General features: G+C 48.4%; 1 protein-coding gene across 3 annotated transcripts in view; it reads right to left on the reverse strand.

Annotated features, from left to right (window-relative positions):
* PTPRG (protein tyrosine phosphatase receptor type G) overlaps positions 1-19737 on the reverse strand; it is a 926569-nt gene that overhangs the window by 92013 nt on the left and 814819 nt on the right. For all 3 annotated transcript variants that reach the window (XM_066245729.1, XM_066245728.1, XM_066245730.1), the window contains exons 9-12: positions 17374-17558; positions 13906-14014; positions 6457-6506; positions 3819-4599 (exon numbers count right to left, since the gene is read on the reverse strand). In XM_066245729.1, coding sequence (XP_066101826.1) covers positions 3819-4599; positions 6457-6506; positions 13906-14014; positions 17374-17558 — 1125 coding nt within the window. The remainder of the gene's footprint in view (positions 1-3818; positions 4600-6456; positions 6507-13905; positions 14015-17373; positions 17559-19737) is intronic.

Below are 19737 nucleotides of genomic sequence, written 5' to 3' on the forward strand. Positions count from 1 at the left end.
TTGATGAGAGACAGAACAACTGCATATAGGCCTCTCATCCATCTGATCCAATTCCAGCAACCAACACTGTAGTGAGACCAAGAACCACTGGTTCCTATCTACTTGTTGGCACATGTGAAGAAAAACAAAAAAGAAGAGAGAAATGTTTCAAAATTTGAACTCACTTAAAAATTGGGAGATTTTGCACAAAGACCTGGATTTCTGGCTCACTAGGCATTCTCACTGATGACAATCAGTTGGAACTGAGTGATGTGGCCCTCTTTAGAAAGGACATGTGCTGTTTAGTGTGCCATAGTCCTCACCACTCCCTAGTGTCCAGCACCTGGTTTTCTTCTCTCATTGGTATTACTTGTCTGATTTCTGTGGGTGTCTGTGTTAGCTATTTCTTCCACAGAAGGGTTCCCCTCCCTTCTTCCCTGTAAATTAACATGCTAAAGCCATTACTCATAGGACTTGAAAGATGTTTTCAAACGTCAAATAACTTTAAACAAGCCTCATGGAGATGCTGGTAAAAACACAGTTTGTAACTTAAAATGTTAAACCTCCTTTTACAGACACTAAATATCAGTTGATATAGTCATTTTTACTTAAAGTGAAGAAGGAAATAAATGTGGAAGAGAGTTAAACAAATGTACATGCAAAGTCTTTAAAATAAGTCACCACTAAGATAAAAACGATAGAGATTTCATTTAAAAAATAAGTAGCAGCCTGGAGGAGGCAGACGGGGAAAGGGTGAGACGTGTGCATGTGACCCGAGTCCCTGGGGATCAGGCACTTTTTGGGGGGTTGCAGGTCTTACCCTCAAGTTGCTCACATCCTTTACTGACAAACAGACACAAGCATTTCTGTTTAAACCCAGGGTCAGCAAACGATGGCTTGCAGGTCAAATCAGGCCCACAGTCTGTTTCCATAAACATTTTGATTGAAACTCAATTGCAACTGCTCATTGGGTATTGTCTTTGGTCGCTTCTGGGCCACAGGTCTCTGATGCACCATGGCCCACAAACCTGGAACTGCCACTGTCTGGCTCTCAGCAGAAATGTTTGCTGACCTCTGGCTTCACCAGTCTGCCCCCACTTCCCAGCCTGGATTGCCTGCAGTTCTTAAGGGAGACCCCCTTCACCATGGGAAGAAGTAAACTGTCCCACTGAGACGAAGGGGTGAGGGCGGCACTCTGATTTGCAGTGTTGGGGACAGCACAATTCTTGGAGGTCATTTGTAATGCCAGGTCACTGGGACCACAGTCCTGCTGTGCTCTTTACTGTTGTTGGATGCCGCAGAGGGGAGACCTGCTGGAGCCCCCTCAGGCGCCATTATGATTGTGTGTCCTTTGGACTGCGACCCCTTCCTTGTCAACGACAGCAAAGTGACTCCGTTTATCTGTACCCCTTCTGCACTGATGGCTATTACTGTCCTCACTTTTCAGAGGACCCTGAGCAAACGCTGCCCTGAGCACCCTGAGTGGATAAGGGGCAGACAGTACTGGGATCTGACTCTCCAAAAGCTAATCTGCCAAGACCCCAGATGCTCAGGTGCCCGCACGCCCCACAGCTGGAGCTGAGGATCCCCAGGGTGCACCATCTGATTCTTCTCCACTTCCTCTGGAATTGGATGCAAGCGGAATGAGCCATTCCACTTCCCTGGAAGATGCTCCATGTCCGTGCCCCACTCTAGTCTTAAGGTATGAACACTCCCAACCTAAGCTCTTAGCACCCATCTTTCTTAGGCGTGTGGGCAAAGCCATGTGTAAGAGGCGCCCCGAGACACTGTCGGGCCAGTGCCCTCAGTCTGGGGCAGAGCCTCTCACACTCGAAAATCAGTTCCAGGCCCAGCGCTTCTCTCTGAAGAAACCACACTGGCCTAGCCACATCGCCATCACCTCCTAGCAGGGATTCCTCTGTTCCTTCTCACCTCCTCTGCATAAACCTCCACAGAGACCTGCATGATCTTTCAAGAGAAGTTCATCAGGTGAGTCAGTCTCCTGCTAAAACCCACCACTGGTTTGCCATCAGTTAGAATCAAATCCTCGTGGCTGACAAGCCCCCTCCCGATCTGAGCTCTGCCCATCTCTGAACTCACCCCACACCCCTTCTCCTGACTGTCTGGTCCACACACAAGGGCTCTCTGACAGCTCTTTGACTGCTCCATGTTGACCCCCCCCCCTTTAGGTCTCTGGCCCGGCGGTGCCCAGAATGTTCTTAGATGGATCTAGGCATGGCTAGCTCCTTCTTACCACTTGGGTCTCTGTTCAAATGTTATTCCATCACCACCCAATGCCACACTGCCCCTATGCCCAACTCTGGCACTTACATTCGGTGAAGTTATACACTTATTTACTGGAACATAAATCCCAGAAGTACAGAGGCCTCTTCTGATCTGTGTCCTATTCCCTGTGCCTAGTTCAGTGCCTGGTACACACTGGGTAATCCATAAATATTTCTTTAATATCTTCAAATCTAAGAAATTCAGTTCTTCCACAGCAATTCCTAGAGGGAATGCTAGTGTCATGCAGGAGTGGCTTCAAACAGCGTCACAAGTGGCCTGATGTTTCTCTGCCCCATTCTGCGGAGGGCTGCCTGCACCTTCCCTAAACTGGACAGACTAGGTGCTGCCCACAGGAAGCCCACATTGCCAAAAATGACTCCATACCAGCTTTAAGGAGGCACGTAATTCAAAACATGAAAATTTATTCTAAGTTGTATCTTAACATACGAGATCTCAGCTTTAGATGAATTTTAATGTTTACAAGTGCAAAAGCAAATAAATATTTACCAGTTGCTTCTTTTTTTTGCACGTTTATAACTCCACAACAGCTTAGATGCAAAAAAACTGTTGTTAAACATCTTGTAGTCTGGCAAAAGGAAGAATTTCTTATTAAGAAAACCCCTCACAACAATAACAACCCTTGATGCTAAAGACTTTCTTGCAGAAACTACCAGGATGACTCACTAACATGTGAACCTATGACAGAGCAAAGCGGCCCATGGTCAGGGTGGTGGCAGCCCCATCTGCACAGTGGAGGCCTGGCCGGCCACGCCCTGGCCTCACTGTCCGTAACCAGGGCTCTGGGCCGGAGAGCAGGCGTGGGCTGCGAGGGCTGCATACAGCCTCTCATGCTTTAGTTTCCATGTGAGTGTCACTTGTCCAGAGCGGCCTTTCTCAGAGAAGAGAGGGCCCTTCTCTCTTCACCATGCTCTTCAACAGCACCTGTTTATTTCCTGTCTTACCCTGTCACCATCTCCAGCTTTATTAGCACTTTTCTGGCCGGCCGTCTCACTTTCCTGCTTGCTTTCTAACCTTCCTGCTTCCTGACTTCCTGGTGCAAGCCCTAGCAACCGACAGCGTCTCTGTCTAGTCCTTTATCCTGTGAGCTTGGAGACGCGGGGCCGGCTCACCTGGGTGAGCTCCCCGCCCAGGGCCTGGACCAAGCGGGCCGGCAGGCATAAGCACAGATGTTGAGTAAGTGAATAAGGAATTAAATCTTAATGAATAAATTTAATATCAATATCATCTCTAGTCATTTACTTCTTTATATAGTTGAAGTCCTTGCAGTTGTTTAGAGAAAAGTAGATTTTATCAGGAACAAATATCAAGGCAAGACTTATTCCAGCAACAGTAAGACAGTAGGTTCCTCTTAATGTAATAAAATACACAGACCCACACGTGCACACACACATACACACACGCACCTTCCATCCCAGGGACACATGCGATTCCAGGAATATCAAGCACTAGGTCATCATGCCCTAACCCAATTAACGTTTAAAGGTTAAGACTGCTTGCAGCAGCATGGAGCCTCCTATGAGGATGTCACTTACCTGGATTAACAGTGATAAATTTGCTATCCTCTGAAAATCGGTTCCCTCGGGACACAGGCTTTTTAGATGGTATTTCAGGACTCTTGGGGTCACTCCCTTCATAATGTTCCTCTGTGACTGTGGGGGGCACTTGGGTGGAGGTGACTGAATTGGAGTCCAGGCCATGGTTGGCATCCCTTGTGTCATCGGGCCGGTCAGTGGGGATGGCAGTGTGGTCTTGCTGAGGCCCAGGTACAGTCTGATGCCCTCGGTCCTGGGCAGTTCCACCGGGAGACGAGGGTGTGGGGGTGGGCTCGGCCCGGCCCTGCCCCCGGGTGGCGTGGGTCACCCCACTCTTCTCCTTCTTCTCGGAGTCCTTCTCCCCCTCCTCCTCGTGCTCCCGCTCCCCATCCTCACTCTCACTTTTCTCATCCTTGTCCCCTTCCTCGGCGCCGTCGCCATCCTTGCTCGGTGCTGCATCGCCATCCGGGCTCGGGGAAGAGACAGCCTCTGTGGCAGCCAGGACCGGCCTGCCGGCCTGCTTGCTGGCCGCTGCAGCCGCGGGGAGTCGCGTGGGCCACACGGTGCTGGGGAAGGAGGAGATGCCGCCTCCGCCAAAGCCAAGGCCGGCCAGGAGTGTGCTGGTGACCACCGAGGCCACTGTTGCCTGGCTGCCGCTGGAGGACGGGCCCATCCCCGTCGCCATGGAAACGAATGAGAAGGGGATGCCAGAGGATGTCCAAGTCGAAGACCCTGAGCTGATGGGAGCCATGTCGGCCGAAGAGGCAGGGGACATAGTGGGCTTGAAAGGGCCACCCAGGTGGTTGGGAGAAGGGACAGAGGAAGAGAAAGAAATGTCAGTCATTAGATTGGGAAGAAGGTCCTGGTTACGACCCTCAAAGGGTTCTACTGGTTTTTTATTTTACTCATGGGGTTTCCCAAAGCAGTGCCAAAGCTGACATTAGGTGATCATGGACGACCGTCTCTGATCTTAATGGTTTTATAATTACTTTTAACTAGCATATCAAGCCCAACTTTTCACTGATACTGTTCAGGAGGAGTAAGTGGCAAAAAACTAAGTAGCATTAAATTTGGCTGAAAGACAAATGTCAAATGAGTAGTAAATTGGCAACACTAGATGGTCAACTGCTCTTGGGTGATTCTGGATGAGGCAGGTGACCTTGCTGTGTTAGATGTCACAGGTGCTTGTGGACAGTACACAGTCTCAGGTCCAGAAAAGCCTTCCTGGATCAGGGTCTGCCATCTGATGAAGGATGTGGGTACATGGAGTGAGAGTTCCTGCCACATCTGCAGTGGCAGGGGTCAGAAGCAGGAGCCGCTCTGCCCTGCAGGCTTTGGGGCCTAGTTGACAGCCCTCTATACCCCGTCCTGCAGGGTACAGCTGCTGTGCCTTTCAGAGTCTCCGGGTTTATCCGCGGCAAAATCTTTGCCCATGTGCATGACAACAATCATAGTTTCCATTGAATGATGCCAACGATGGGCCAGGGCTTCCCATACTACCCTGGAGGATCATCACCCACTTTAACAGATGAGGAAACTGAGGCACAGAGATGTCAAGGGACAGAGGCAGGGCTGCCTGTGTTCAAACCTCAGCTCACTCTTCCCACCACACCACACTGGCGCTCGGCTGTGGGATGCACTCACACATGCTATCTCAGGAGAACAGCTGTTCTCAAGGTTCTGAGTTTAATTTTAGTTCTTATAAACTGGTGTACAGAATCCAGAAATCCAGCTGATCATTCACAAAGTTCAAAACAATATAGCCAGAACACCTTAGATTTTATAGTTTTAGTTTGAAACCTTTATAGTTTAAATATGATCAAGTTAGATGTTCAGTTCTGAAGTTGGTTAATAAAATGCCAGACGCCACATAAGATGAGCGAGTGCAGCCCGACGGGGCTGGCTGAGCCCACAACGCCTCGCTTGCTCTCCAGGGGATGTGGCCGCATTGCTCTAACACTGAGCCTCAGTTTCCTCAACCATAAAATGGTAATAACCTGGTCTGTCTGGTTGCTCCCTTATGCCCACCATGAAAGCTGAAACGCCCACTAGTGAGCGGGAGGGACCAGGTTGACCAGCACTGCAAAAGTGGGAGATTTTTATAAAAAGGTTCATCACTATGGCTCTAATGAGTCAATAAAATAATCTCTGCTTGAAACCCAGGAAACGTTTTAGTAAATTTTAGGCTATTATTTTTATTACCAATAATGTGATCAATATTATGATTATCAGCTGCACTAGAAATGTAAAAACTTTGATACTGGTTGAGGTTCCAGAAATTTGGAAATCCATATAACAAATGATAACCTCTGAATTTTAAGAGATGTCTAACGATGGGCTTGGAGCAGACCTTGTGTACTCCTTATACCCTATGACCCTACAGATAATAAATAATTAACAACTGGAGAATTTCTACTTTCATAGAAATTATACTTTATAACACTACTGCTTTAACTCTGTTGTACAGCTTGTTTTCATAATGTACTGAATTTTAAACAGTGAATAATGTAATTTGTTAGAGTATTTTAACCTCTTCACATTAAGCAGTTTAACAATATCACATTGCCACCTTGTGGTAATAGTTTTGAAAGCATGCAAATTAACAACCAGGACAAAACAAAACCATTATTCTACTTACCACTCCTGTTTTAACAATTCTGGTTCCTTGGAAAATTCGAGTGGTATTAGCTGAGAAAAAAGAAATTACGTTGTGAACTATGATTTTTTTTGCTTTTGTTCCAACAAAACATTACTTACAGATAGAAATGTGAATTACATATAATTTTCATATCATGAAATATTATTCCTTTTTAATTTTTTCCCCAATTACTTAAGAATGTCAAACACCTTTTAGATTGTGAGTCATTAAAAATATGCAGAGGGCTAGATTTGACCTGTGGGCCAAAATTTGATGAAACTTGTCTTATGGTGTTAGTTTTAAAAAAATTTTTAAATTGTTACTGATTTATGATTTATTGAGGTAAGATTTATGTAAAGTAAAATCTACAGGTCTTCACTGTACAGTCCAGTTAATGTTTACTTCTGTAAACACCCATGTAACTACCACATAGAGATACACCGCCCAGGCCCAGGTCTTCATGTGCCCTGTCCGGTCAATACCCGCCCCTTTACTTCTGTAAACACCCATGTAACTACCACATAGAGATACACCCGCCCAGGCCCAGGTCTGCATGTGCCCTGTCTGGTCAATACCCACCCCTTTACTTCTGTAAACACCCATGTAACTACCACATAGAGGTACACCGCCCAGGCCCAGGTCTGCATGTGCCCTGTCCGGTCAATACCCACCCCTTTACTTCTGTAAACACCCATGTAACTACCACATAGAGGTACACCCGCCCAGGCCCAGGTCTGCATGTGCCCTGTCCGGTCAATACCTACCCCTTTACTTCTGTAAACACCCATGTAACTACCACATAGAGATACACCCGCCCAGGCCCAGGTCTGCATGTGCCCTGTCTGGTCAATACCCACCCCTTTACTTCTGTAAACACCCATGTAACTACCACATAGAGGTACACCGCCCAGGCCCAGGTCTGCATGTGCCCTGTCCGGTCAATACCCGCCCCTTTACTTCTGTAAACACCCATGTAACTACCACATAGAGATACACCCGCCCAGGCCCAGGTCTGCATGTGCCCTGTCCGGTCAATACCCACCCCTTTACTTCTGTAAACACCCATGTAACTACCACATAGAGGTACACCCGCCCAGGCCCAGGTCTGCATGTGCCCTGTCCGGTCAATACCCGCCCCTTTCCCAAAGGGGACTGCCCTTCTGATCTGTCAGAGCTCTGTCCTTTCTCTTTGTTTTTGAGAGAGGTGGGGGGGGGTATAGAGATAGAGAGAAGAGAGAGAGAAGTATCATCTCGTGGTTGCTTAACTTGAGTTGTTCATTAATTGCTTCTCCTAAGTGCTTTGACTGGAGGCTCAAGCTAAGCCAGAGACCCCTAGCTCAAGCCAGTGACCTTGAGATCATGTTCATGATTCTGTGCTCAAGCCAGTGACCCTGCACTTAAGGGAGCCCCTCCTCAAGCTCAGGAGCTGGCACTCAAGCCAGCACCTCAGGGTTTCACACCACGGACTTCAGCGTCCTAGTCGATGTTCCATCTACTGCGCCACAGCCGCTCAGGAAGTTCTGCTGTTTTTTTTTTTTTTTTTTCTTTTCATTTTTCTGAAGCTGGAAATAGGGAGAGACAGTCAGACAGACTCCCGCGTGCGCCCGACCGGGATCCACCCGGCACGCCCACCAGGGGCGAAGCTCTGCCCATCAGGGGGCGATGCTCTGCCCATCCTGGGCGTCGCCATGTCGCGACCAGAGCCACTCTAGCGCCTGGGGCAGAGGCCACAGAGCCATCCCCAGCGCCCGGGCCATCCTTGCTCCCATGGAGCCTCGGCTGCGGGAGGGGACGAGAGAGACAGAGAGGAAAGCGCGGTGGAGGGGTGGAGAAGCAGATGGGCGCCTCTCCCGTGTGCCCTGGCCGGGAATCGAACCCGGGTCCTCCGCACGCTAGGCCGACGCTCTACCGCTGAGCCAACCGGCCAGGGCCTAGTTCTGCTGTTTTTGAACTTCATATAAATGGAATCATGTTATTTCATTGTTCTTCTCTATTCACTCTTTGTTTATAATTTCTTATATCATCCTTTCAGTGATTATAATTTACATCCTAAATTTATTATAGTTTACCTTAAATTAGCACTTTTAACATTTCCTCAGAATGCAAAAAAAGTACAATTACTTAACTCTATTTTGTGTATCGTCATATATTTCATTTTTACTTAAGTTTTAATACCCACCATTATTTTAAATGGCCAAACTTTTTTACGCTAACCACATATTACTCTCCCTAGTGTTCATTCCCCTGCAGCTCTGTTCACCCATTTGTCACTTATTAAAAAATATAACTTTAAAAAATGTTTAATTGTATTAAAATACACGTAACACAAAACTTACCATCTTTTACGTGTATAGTTCAGTTGTGCTAAGTATGTTCACATTGTTGTGCAATAGAGCTCCAGAACTTTCATCTTGTAAAACTGAAACTGTCCTCATTACACAGGCCCTTGTCCCCCCTCCCTCGGCCCCTGAAAACCCCCATTCTACTTTGTTTCCAAAGGTCTGATTCCTCTAGCACTGCCTGTAGCTGGAACCCCACGTGTGGCTGTTTGTAACATGCTTATTATGTAACTCAGTCCAATGTCCGCAAGGTCCCTCCCCGTCAGCATGCCTCCTCTCTAAGGCTGAGCACCTCCACTGTGTGTGGCAAGGTCCCTCCCCGTCAGCATGCCTCCTCTCTAAGGCTGAGCACCTCCACTGTGTGTGGCAAGGTCCCTCCCCGTCAGCATGCCTCCTCTCTAAGGCTGAGCACCTCCACTGTGTGTGCACCACATTTTGTTTTCCCGTCCACTACTGATGGATGTTTGGTCTGTTTCCAACCTTTTGTAATTGTAAGTAACTCTAACCAGTCCAACTTTAAACCAACAGTGCTATGTAAACTGAAACTTTGCTTCCTGTATATACATGGCACTGAAAAATTATCAAAAAATGCTAAATACCACAATGAATAACATTTGTGACTGCTGTTGTTTTACCTGAGCCGGAAGTGGCAGGTACCAACAAAACTTGCATTTGGCCTGCAAGCTATTTTTAAAAACAGAATTTGCTGCCATTGCAAACAGTAGCTTTGTACAGTAGCTTTGTAAACACTGTAAATGCCAGCTTTTACCTAAAAAAAACCCCCAAATACAAAACAACCCAAAACCAACCACACAAAAAAATCAATTTCCTGCTTATCCTAAAATTACAATATTTGGCAAAACTGAGCTCACCTTTTTGCAGGGCAACATTTGGCCAGGGCTATGTGCCCATCACCCCAGTTCAGTGGGCCTAGGACCTTCAATGTCCCCTTTTTTGTACATGTCCCCTGCCTGGCCCCAGGGTACTTGAGTTTGCAACCCCTGACCAAACCATATATCCATTTTGCACAGCTGTGAAGTGAAGTGTGCAGAGACAAATGCGGGCACAGAGAGATGGAGAAGTCAGTACCAGAACGTCGAACGAGGCAGCCTGGGAGACCACAGGCTCCGGCTGGGTTGTGACAGCCAGAACCCCCACCGGGCTCTAGCTGCTCCAGGATGAAGGCTGCATGGACCGCCTCAGACAGGTCTGTGCCCCTCCCCCCATGAAGGAGGAACAAATGTCCTCTGGAGACCAGGTTCGCCTGTCCTTTCTAAAGGCTCTGCTTCAGGCCAATGAACTAAATAGCCACTCCAGCAGCCTGTCCATGTTTTATTATTCTTTCTTTTTTTAATTCAGTGAGAGGAGGTGAGGCAGACAAACTCCCACATGCGCCCCAACCAGGATCCACCCAGCAAGGCCACCAAGGGGTCATACTCTGCCCATCTGGGGTGTTGCTCTCTTGCTGAGCAACAGAGCTCTTCTTAGCATCTGAGGTGAAGGCCATGAAGCCATCCTCAGTTCATGGGGCCAGCTTGCTCCAATCAAGCCATGGCTGCAGGAGGGGAGGAGAGAGAGGTAGAGACAGACAGAAGCAAGAGGGGGAAGAGAGGAGAAGCAGATGGCGCTTCTCGTGTGCCCTGACTGGGAATCGAACCCGGGACTTCCACATGCCAGGCTGACACTCTACCATTGAGACAACCAGCCAGAGCCCACTTTTTATTATTCTTGAACAATTTTCAATGGGGAAAGTTCTGGCTGTGGTGACTAGGAAGTTCCTACAGGACCTCTCTGATCAGGAGTGCTCAACCTGGGCCCATCACCTCACGGAATTCAGGGACAGGGAGAAGTAACATCACTGAGATACAGCCTTCCTTCCACGGTGGGCACAGCAGCGGCGCTCGGCGGCGTCAGCCCGACCTGACAGCGCCTGCCACCGAAGCGGGGTTCTCACCGTGGCCGCCCTTCTGGGAGACCACTGCTGCTCATCGCTACTCAGGAGCCACAGCAGCTCACAGACCCACCCCTTGTCATGTAATTCTTTAATAAGAAGGCACACATAGGATGACATTTCAAACTTGTTTGTTTAAAATATTTTGACAACTGTATTTGAACATAATTGGTTTCCTTTCCTATATATTTTACTCTTTCATTTAAAATCATTTCAAGAGCGGATCCGCCGGCTTTGCCACCAGGCTGCCTAATGGGTCTGTGCTCAAAGAAAAACTCCAGAGCGTCTATTTTCCATGACTGCTGGAAGTTACAAAAGAGCTCTGAACATTGGTAAATCACCACTGCTATCCATTTACTGAAGACTAGGGGTTCGTGGTTAATATCCAATCCTTGGGGGTGGGTCCACTGCTGAGCATAAATGACTGGGCTATGGAGTAAGAAAACCAGACCCGGCTCAGTAGCTGAGTGACTCTCCACGGTTACTCAACTGCCTGCAATGCCACCCCCCGTCTGTGAGGGGGCACCTGCCTGCTCGCTATCAGGAGGTCAGGGGAGGTCATTCACGGGCAAATGCTCTGTAACTGACTTATTCTATAGAGACTGCTGGTATTGTTATTATTGTCTTCAGCACAGTAAGGTAAATGTAACAGATTTATTGTTATGTTACATAGAACTGAAATATTGGTATGTTTCATGATAAGATAAATGTTTCATATTGCTTCCTTATGCTCTCAAACCAGAGGTAGTTTGTCACTGGGAAACCTTGTTAATCCAAACAAGGCTTCTGTAAATGCTCTAAGCTTTTTTCTTTCCCTGTCAGAACTTACACCCTAAGAGTTAGTCCATTTTGTACACTGGCCTTAAATGCTCACAGACCCTACTCGGCTCACCAGGAGAGGTAAGTTCGCTCACCTCCACTAAGATTAGCTTTTACACTGCCCCCCCCCCCCCAATGCTGTAGCAAAGATGCTAGAGCCATTCTGGGAGGAGTGAAGGGTCCGTAACCTTTGCTAACATCTGGGGACAAATGCCACTACATAACATGAATAAACTCATGTCCACCTCTGATAGAAGAAAGTCTATGGACAAAGGAGACATCAGGCATGTTGACAAGTCACTGTGATCAGACACTTTAAATATTCCGTGCTCAGAATTTATTGATGACAAGGCCCTTTTGAATTATATTACATCCCAAATATTTAATTTTTCAAAGTCCATGCGGAAGCCAGTGAGCTTGGGGGCCTATTAGTTAGGAGAGGCCACTCTGCGGAGTCCTGGCTCCTGGTTGGAGCACATGGAAGCCCTACCACGATTTATGCGTCCAAGCTTCCAGGGCCCCAGCCTCAGCAAGAATCCCCTTGGGCCTCCTGTTCTTTATCCCCTGGGCCAGCACAGAGCTGGCCTTGGCCCATGGTCCCACCTCAGAAAAGGCAAGGGGCCAATATGTTTAGAACGCAGGTGAACATGGTGAGCATGATTTATTTGTAAAAAAGTAAAAAGCACAGCATGCTAATTTCAATTAGCTTAAATGGAAGGATGAGATAATGTGAACATTAGCAAAGAATATTTAAGCACTAAATGCAAAATTGTAAAGCCAGAAGGGATCCCTGGAGGGAATCTAGGCTGGAGGGCTTCTTACCATGGGTTCATCATTCATTACTTTTTAAATCAAATCTAATAGTAAGGGAATACTTACAGTCGGTACCAGACACTATGTGAACTACTTAACGTGCATCACCCCTATGTCATTCTGTAAGGACACTGTGAGGTGGGTACTATTAATGTTCACATTTTGGGCTATGAAACTGAAGCTTAGCCCAGTGAATAAACATTCTCAGAATGGCAGAAATACTAACAGCAGCCAGGACTCCAACTTGGGGTCCTTGTTCCAGGGTCCCAGTTCTCAACCAGGACTTCTCAGTCTTTAATGGGCGTGCCAGTCGCCTGGGCCGCCTGGTGCTAACTCGGAGTCCTGGGCCCCACCCTCAGAGACTGTGGGGCAACTGATCTGAGAGGGGCCCAGGAAGGAGCATTCCTCCCAGGCCTCAGACGCTGCTGCGACTGCTGGTGCTCCAGGCTTTACAGGGCCCTGGGGTTGCGTGCTCAATTTGGCATTTTCTAGGGAGAAGCCTTTATCAGATACATGACTCAAAAAGATGAAGAGCCACTGGCCTGGGAGGTAGGTTTTCATGAAACTGGGGCTGAAGAAGAGACTCATCAGGGAGGACCTCAAGCTGGCTGAGCCGGGCTCAGTGCACATCACAAAACCCAGCCCCAAACGGGGCCCATAGGCTGGCCGCCCAGGAAGGAGGTCTGGAGTTGGGTGAAGGCAGTGATTTTCAACCTGTTTCATCTCATGGCACACATAAACTAGCTATTAAAATTCTGCAGCATACCAAAAAATACATTCTACTTCGTGCCAATCTGACCGAAAACATAAAAACGGTATAATTTTGATTCATTCACACCAGATGGCTATCGCTGTGTAGGCTGTTGTCATTTCTTTATTTGACACTCTAGGGAAAGAGGGCAGCCCCTGGCTGCATGGTCAGGCGCTGCATGTTTGAAAGACTCTTGCAGCATGCGGCTGCAGGCTGGGTCAGGGCAAGGAGGACAGAGCGGACCCTGTCTTCACTGAAGACTGGTCTGGTGTTAGAAACAGCACCACTAGCGCAGCACGTGCGCACTGCCCAGGTTCTCCCCTGTGCATTCGCCCCAGACGGACGCCTCGCCTGCCTCGCCCTCGCCCTGGCCACAGCGTCCTGCCCGTGGCCAGGTCAGCAGGAATGAATACCTAGTCCTCAAGAAGCTGGAGGCAGGCGCCCGGTCAGGCTCTGGTTCCTGAATCGCGTTAGAAATGCTGGATCTTCCCCGGCATGACCAGGAGGGGTTCTGGGGCTTGACACCGTGTCAGACAGACACTCAGTTCCCAGAGCTGGAACGTGACAGTAACAACTCTAACAACCACCACTACTTTGGTCCCCTGCCCCTCTCCTGTCTGCCCCAATCTAAAGGACAGGCACAAGTGCAGAAGGCGCTGCAGGTGCGACTTGAAGCCCGCAGGCCTCGGCCAGGCTCGCCGTCCTCTGCCCAGGCAGCTCAGCAGGCGCAGGGCAGGCAGAGCGGCAGGAAAGGCCGTGGGGTGGCCCCGCCTTACCTTGGAAGAGCATTGTCTGGCTGAAGTCACTCCGCATGTCGTTCTGACACACGGCCTGGACGCGGAACAGGTAGAGGCTGTCAGGTGAGACGTGGCTAATGGTGGCTTTCTGTGGGTGAAGAAAGAAAAGCTGGTGTGAAGGCCAGTGCACTCACCTTCTGAAGACAACCCTGAAGTGATGTTCAGTGTCACTTTCAGGTCTCTGGTGCCACGCACAGCCTGCCAGCACGACGCTCCCCTGTGGGCCCACGGCTCACTCTGAGAGGAAAGAGCTGTCAGAACAGCCTGCCTGGGAATGTGCTGTCAACACGGAAATGTGCAGGATAAGAGGTAACTGAATCAGTTTGGACTCTTATTCTTGCCTGCAGCTTGGACCGTGGCTTTGGCACTCCTTACACTCATAAGTCTTGGACTTCTTTTATCACAACTGTACCTTTTAGACTGTGCTTATATACCAAAACGGCATCTATAGTCGTCAAGTGTGCTGAGTTTCCAGAGCCAGGCAGAGTTTCAACACAAGCAGTAAGATCTCTGCATTTGGCCCTGGCCAGTTGGCTCAGTGGTAGAGCGTCGGCCTGGCGTGCAAGGGGTCCCGGGTTCGATTCCCGGCCAGGGCACACAGCAGAAGCACCCATCTGCTTCTCCACCCCTCCCCCTCTCCTTCCTCTCTGTCTCTCTCTTCCCCTCCCGCAGCCGAGGCTCCATTGGAGCAAAGATGGCCTGGGCGCTGGGGATGGCTCCTTGGCCTCTGCCCCAGGTGCTACAGTGGCTCTGGTCGCAACAGAGCGACACCCCGGAGGGGCAGAGCATCGCCCCCTGGTGGGCAGAGCGTCACCCCCTGGTGGGCGTGCCGGGTGGATCCCGGTCGGGCGCATGCGGGAGTCTGTCTGACTGTCTCTCCCTGTTTCCAGCTTCGGAAAAATACAAAAAAAAAAAAAAAAAAAAATCTCTGCATTCTTTTTCTCTATGGTTTAAAGGCCTCGTCGTAGCTTGTCTACGGGCAACATGGGGCAGGATGCAAGGAAGGACCCCTGGTCAGAAGTCAGGTAAGGTAGGGGTAGCCTTCCCACTCACTCACAAGCTGTGATGGTGAGCCAAGTGTTCAACACCTCTGGCATCTGCTACCTTCTTCTTTGAAGGGGGGAGAGAAACAGCTGCCTCCCAGAGCTCTTGTCAAAGCTATATGACACAGGGCAGGCAAACTGTGTTCATATGTAGCCCACACCACTCAACACAGGGCCAGCAAGCTCCAGCTCACAGGCCAAATCCGGCCCCATTTGCTTCTGTAAATAAAGTTTTATTGGCACACAGCCACACCCATTCATTTATAGGCTGTCTGTGGCAGCTTTCACCATACAATGGCAGGATTGAGTTGCTGCTACATGACCTTATGTCCCATGTCCCATAAACTCTAAAATCTTTTCTATCTGGCCCTTTCTAGAAAATGCTTACTAATCCCTAGTCATCAGATACCCACCAAGTTCAGGTCACCCATTCCTCAAAGTTTTATTCCAAGAGTCTTTAAAAATGAGAAAAGAGAAAGTACCTAGAAAAGCAGACAGCACTTGCTTTGTGAAGAAAAAAACAATAAAAGCAACTGATTTCAAAGACTCCCCTAATGGATGAAGTACCTTGTCGCTGATATGTGGGTCCCAGGCCAAGTATCAAAGGCAGCGCTGGGAGCTTACCCATCAGTGGGCTTCCCTGGCCAGCTATTGAAAACCTCCGACAGGGCAGTAAAGCGCTATTGTTGCCACACCTGCTGCCCTTGCCCAGAGAACCGCTTCCGGAACAGAGCCATAGGCCAGGGTCACATTATTTAACTTGAAGCCTCATTTATCTCTATCGGAGACATCTGCCCCACAGGTTTGTGGTAAGGATGTGCAAGAGGCACGTAAACCAGGAAATGCCTCACCCATGTCCCATGTCACTTCCCGCAGTAGGCAACTGTTATATAATGGCCTTGCTGCCACTGAGTCAGCACATGCTTGACTTCCTGAGGAATTAAGAAGATTAGTTTTGTATGTCCCAAAAGAAACTAACCACCCCTAGAAATCCTTACCAAGAAAAAAACAAACAAAAACTTGCTGTCAAAACACATTTTTCTGGGTGTCGCTCCCTTTCTCTGAAACTCATTTATGCCTCATTCTCTAAACCTCTGACCCGTCTTCTGTTCCCAGCAAAATCTCTGCTCCATCTCGGCTGGGATTTATTAGCATTCACTCCAACCCCGCATCTATTCATCTTTGCATGTTTAATTATTTTTCACTTAGAACAAGAAACTGCCTAAGCGCCCACATCATTTCTGCTGATTAATGGAACATCTTTACTTCAGAAAGAGAAAAATCCCTTGTAGACTTCCAGGAGTGACAAGAGAGAGGTTAAACTGCATCCTAACCTTGGGTAACTTTCACTAGATTCCTCTCTGATTTCACGAAGCTCATCATTCCCTAATGTGACCCAGATAACAATGTCTAGTGGGGAAATTGAAAATATAAATGGAAATGAAGTAAAAGAACCTTCATCTAAAGGGATGTAAAAAGTACTATTCTGGAACTGATTGAATGGGCCCCGGGGACTCTGTATTGGGAGGGAAAAAAAGTGATACCGTCATTAAGAATCCCACTCTGGGCGATTGCATTTTTCGTGTGCACAAACAATTACGAATTTCATTATTTCAAAGCCTTTCTTTGATTAACAATAAAAGCAAAGGCTTTCACACCCAATTGTGTCACTTTGAGTTTCTATGCAAAGACTTCAAGACTAGTGCTTGTTGGATGGTTTGCTTTTACCAGGGAAGAAGATGGCATCTACAAACATCTGTTCTGAAGGGCTTCGTTGGGTGTTGGCCACTAAACATTTATGTAGATTTTAAGAAGAGATGTGGAATTGGGCTTATATAGCTCAAAATGAGGTCAGATATCTGTGCTGAGAGCCCAAGAGCAATGGTTAAAATCACATGGTCACAGGGCTTCGGCAAGTAGGAATGTGTGAGGCAGCTCAGCTGTGGCCGACGGAGTGTGGGGACAGTGGGCAGTTTCGTGGTGGCGGTGACTAGCAGTAAGGCAGAGGAAGAGAACTGACTGTAGTAATAACAGCTAGTACTTCCCTAGTGCTCACCATGTGCCAGAACCTGTTGCATGTTCACATAACATTTAATATTTACAATAACCCTATCTAATGAAAAGACCTTAACAGAAGCTTTCTGTTTTTCTAATAATGAAAGACAAGGAGTCAGTTTTGAAGGGCCCAATTGTAAAGAAATTAACTAGTTCTTCCAGGGGGTGCTGGCCAGCAGGTGTGAGGGCTGCTCCAGCCCCAGTCCACACGAGGAGCCACTGCCTTGCTGCAGGGCCAGTGTTAGTGTGCGTCTGGGGTGACCAGAGAGAGCTCGCCTGCAGTGCCTGGCGACAACGTGGCAGGGACCCCTCTCCTAAGCACAAGGGCAGCAGGCACCCCAAGTCTTACCAAGTCTTTGTCGCTGTCCTTCCTGAATGTCTTCTCCTTCTCGTCTTCGTTCTTGGTCCAGCTGTAGGAGATCACATAGTTCATGATGGGCGGGTGGTAGACGGTCTCCGGCGGGCTCCAGGACACCTGCAGCGCTGACTGGCTCAGGGGCTGCACCTTCATGTGGATGGGCGGAGAGCTGCAAACTGAACACACAGATCACCAGCTCAGGGGCTCCAGGCACAACGGGGCACTCGCTGGGCGGCCGTGTCCTTAGAGCCCACGCTGAGACTTCAGAGCAGTGCACAAAACAGCTGCACTCCCTTCACCTACATCGGCCACATCTCGCCCCCTCCTGCACACAACTGTTTTCCTGCTAAGCCATCATGAGCAAGTTGCAGACATCCTGACACTTCACTCCTGCCTGCTCCACCCTGCATCTCTATAGAATAAGGACGTTCTCCTGTATGACCCAAGAAACTGGATGTTTTGTTCCCACAAATTCATGTTGAAACCTAATCCTGTATGTCATGGTATTTGGAGGTGGGGCCTTTGGGAGGGGATTTAGGTCATGAGGGTGTTGTAGGGTGCAGCCCTCATGAATGGGATTACTATCCTTATAAAAGAGACCGCAGATTGCTCCCTGCCCCTTCGCCTTGTTAGGACACCATGAGGATGCTGCATTATGAGCCAAGAGGGGGGGCTCTCACCAGACAGTGAACCTGCTGGGCCTTATCTTAGGCTCCCCAGCTTCCAGGATGGTGAGGAACAAATTTCTGTAGTGTATAAGCCACTCTGCCTGTAGTAGTTTGTTATAGCAGCCTGTGATGAGAACCCCAATACCATGATCATGCCTAAGAAAGTACACTTCATTCAATAGCACCATCTGATGCACAGTCCATACTCAAACTTCCCCAATTGTCTCCAAAAGATTGTTTATAGCTGTTTTTCCCCTTATCAGAGTTGCATTTCATTATCCTGAGGCTTCAGCCCTTCTAAATCTAGCGGAGTCACCTGGCCTTTTTACCTTGATGACTGTTTTTGTGGAAGCCAGGCCATTTGACCTGTGAGGTATCCCAATGAACTAAAATTGTAGAAAAATTGTCAAAAGATCAGAGTATAAATAAGTACAGTTTGTTTTGCCAGGTGCTTGCAAACCAGGGAGGGAGGGCGGAAGAACAGCAGGCTGCAGAGTGGTCACTTGGTGTGAGGGCACAGTCAGGTCTGGAGTGGCAGAGGGGAGCCTCGCTAAAGGAGGGGAGCCAGGGAACCAGGGCGTGGGGTGCCATCTCCTAGGAGCCTGCCACGGCTGGCAGCCCCAGGAGCCCAGAGCCCAAGGCCACTCTGGGGAGCACGACGGCTTCCTGGCCAGGGGTGCAGGCCGTTTTAAGGAGCTGCCTGCTGGAGAACAGAGGAGATTGCTTCTGACAGGGAGGCATCCTTTCCTTCTTCAACTGCCAAATCACTCTGCAATCGGAGAGATCTGCTTTGTGTAGCTGAGAGAGGAAGGAAGGGATAAATTAATGAGGCATTCCCACTGCCCCAAAGAACCCTGGAGGCATCAGGCTGCCTGCTGCACAAATGCCACTAGAGCAGGGACATCAAACAAAGAGTCTGAAGGCTTCTAGAGGTGTGTGTGTGTGTGTGTGGTGGTGGTGTGGGGGAATGACAGCATGTGGACACTAGGTGGCGCTGACATACCATTTCAAATATCCCTGAAACAGTTTCTCAAGACAGCAGTGGGGGGAAAGTCAGATGACCTACACCCCCATCTTTCCAAACGCCAATAATGAACCAAGATTTATATATTGGAAGCTCCTGTCCCTCACAATGATGACCGTGTCAGGTTTCCTGGCTTCTACATATTCTCTCACCTCCTACCATATTCGTATCTATCCCCCTTATTCTGCGGCCCTCATGCCCATTCCAATCGGTGAGCTGGATGGGGAAGCTTGTGCCCCTGGTGGTTACATCACCACCACACAAATAATCTATCACCCACATGCAGATGCAACCATTCTTATTTGTTCTTTAAAATTAAAATAGCAGGTTTTTCTTTGCTGATTAAGATGATTCATGTTAATGTTTTGGTTATTTTTAAAGAAACTCGAATAGTACCCCCCCCCAAAAAAAAAGTAAGAAGAAAGTTTTTAAGAATCACCGAAAACTGCAACACACAGAGATAAGTGAACTTTCCGGGGAGTCAGCATCCAGACGGCCCTTCCTACACGTGTAGCAGCACATACATACAATTTGATGTAGATGGGGTATGAAGCATTTTAGCCTTAGAGCTGAATTTTTTATTGTTGCTGTTGCGTTTTACTCAGTAAGTCATGGAGACATTTCCTTGTCAATAAACAGAGCTTGGTGTCCCGTTTTAAAGGA

Source organism: Saccopteryx bilineata, chromosome 10, assembly GCF_036850765.1.
Source record: "Saccopteryx bilineata isolate mSacBil1 chromosome 10, mSacBil1_pri_phased_curated, whole genome shotgun sequence".
NCBI lineage: Eukaryota > Metazoa > Chordata > Mammalia > Chiroptera > Emballonuridae > Saccopteryx > Saccopteryx bilineata.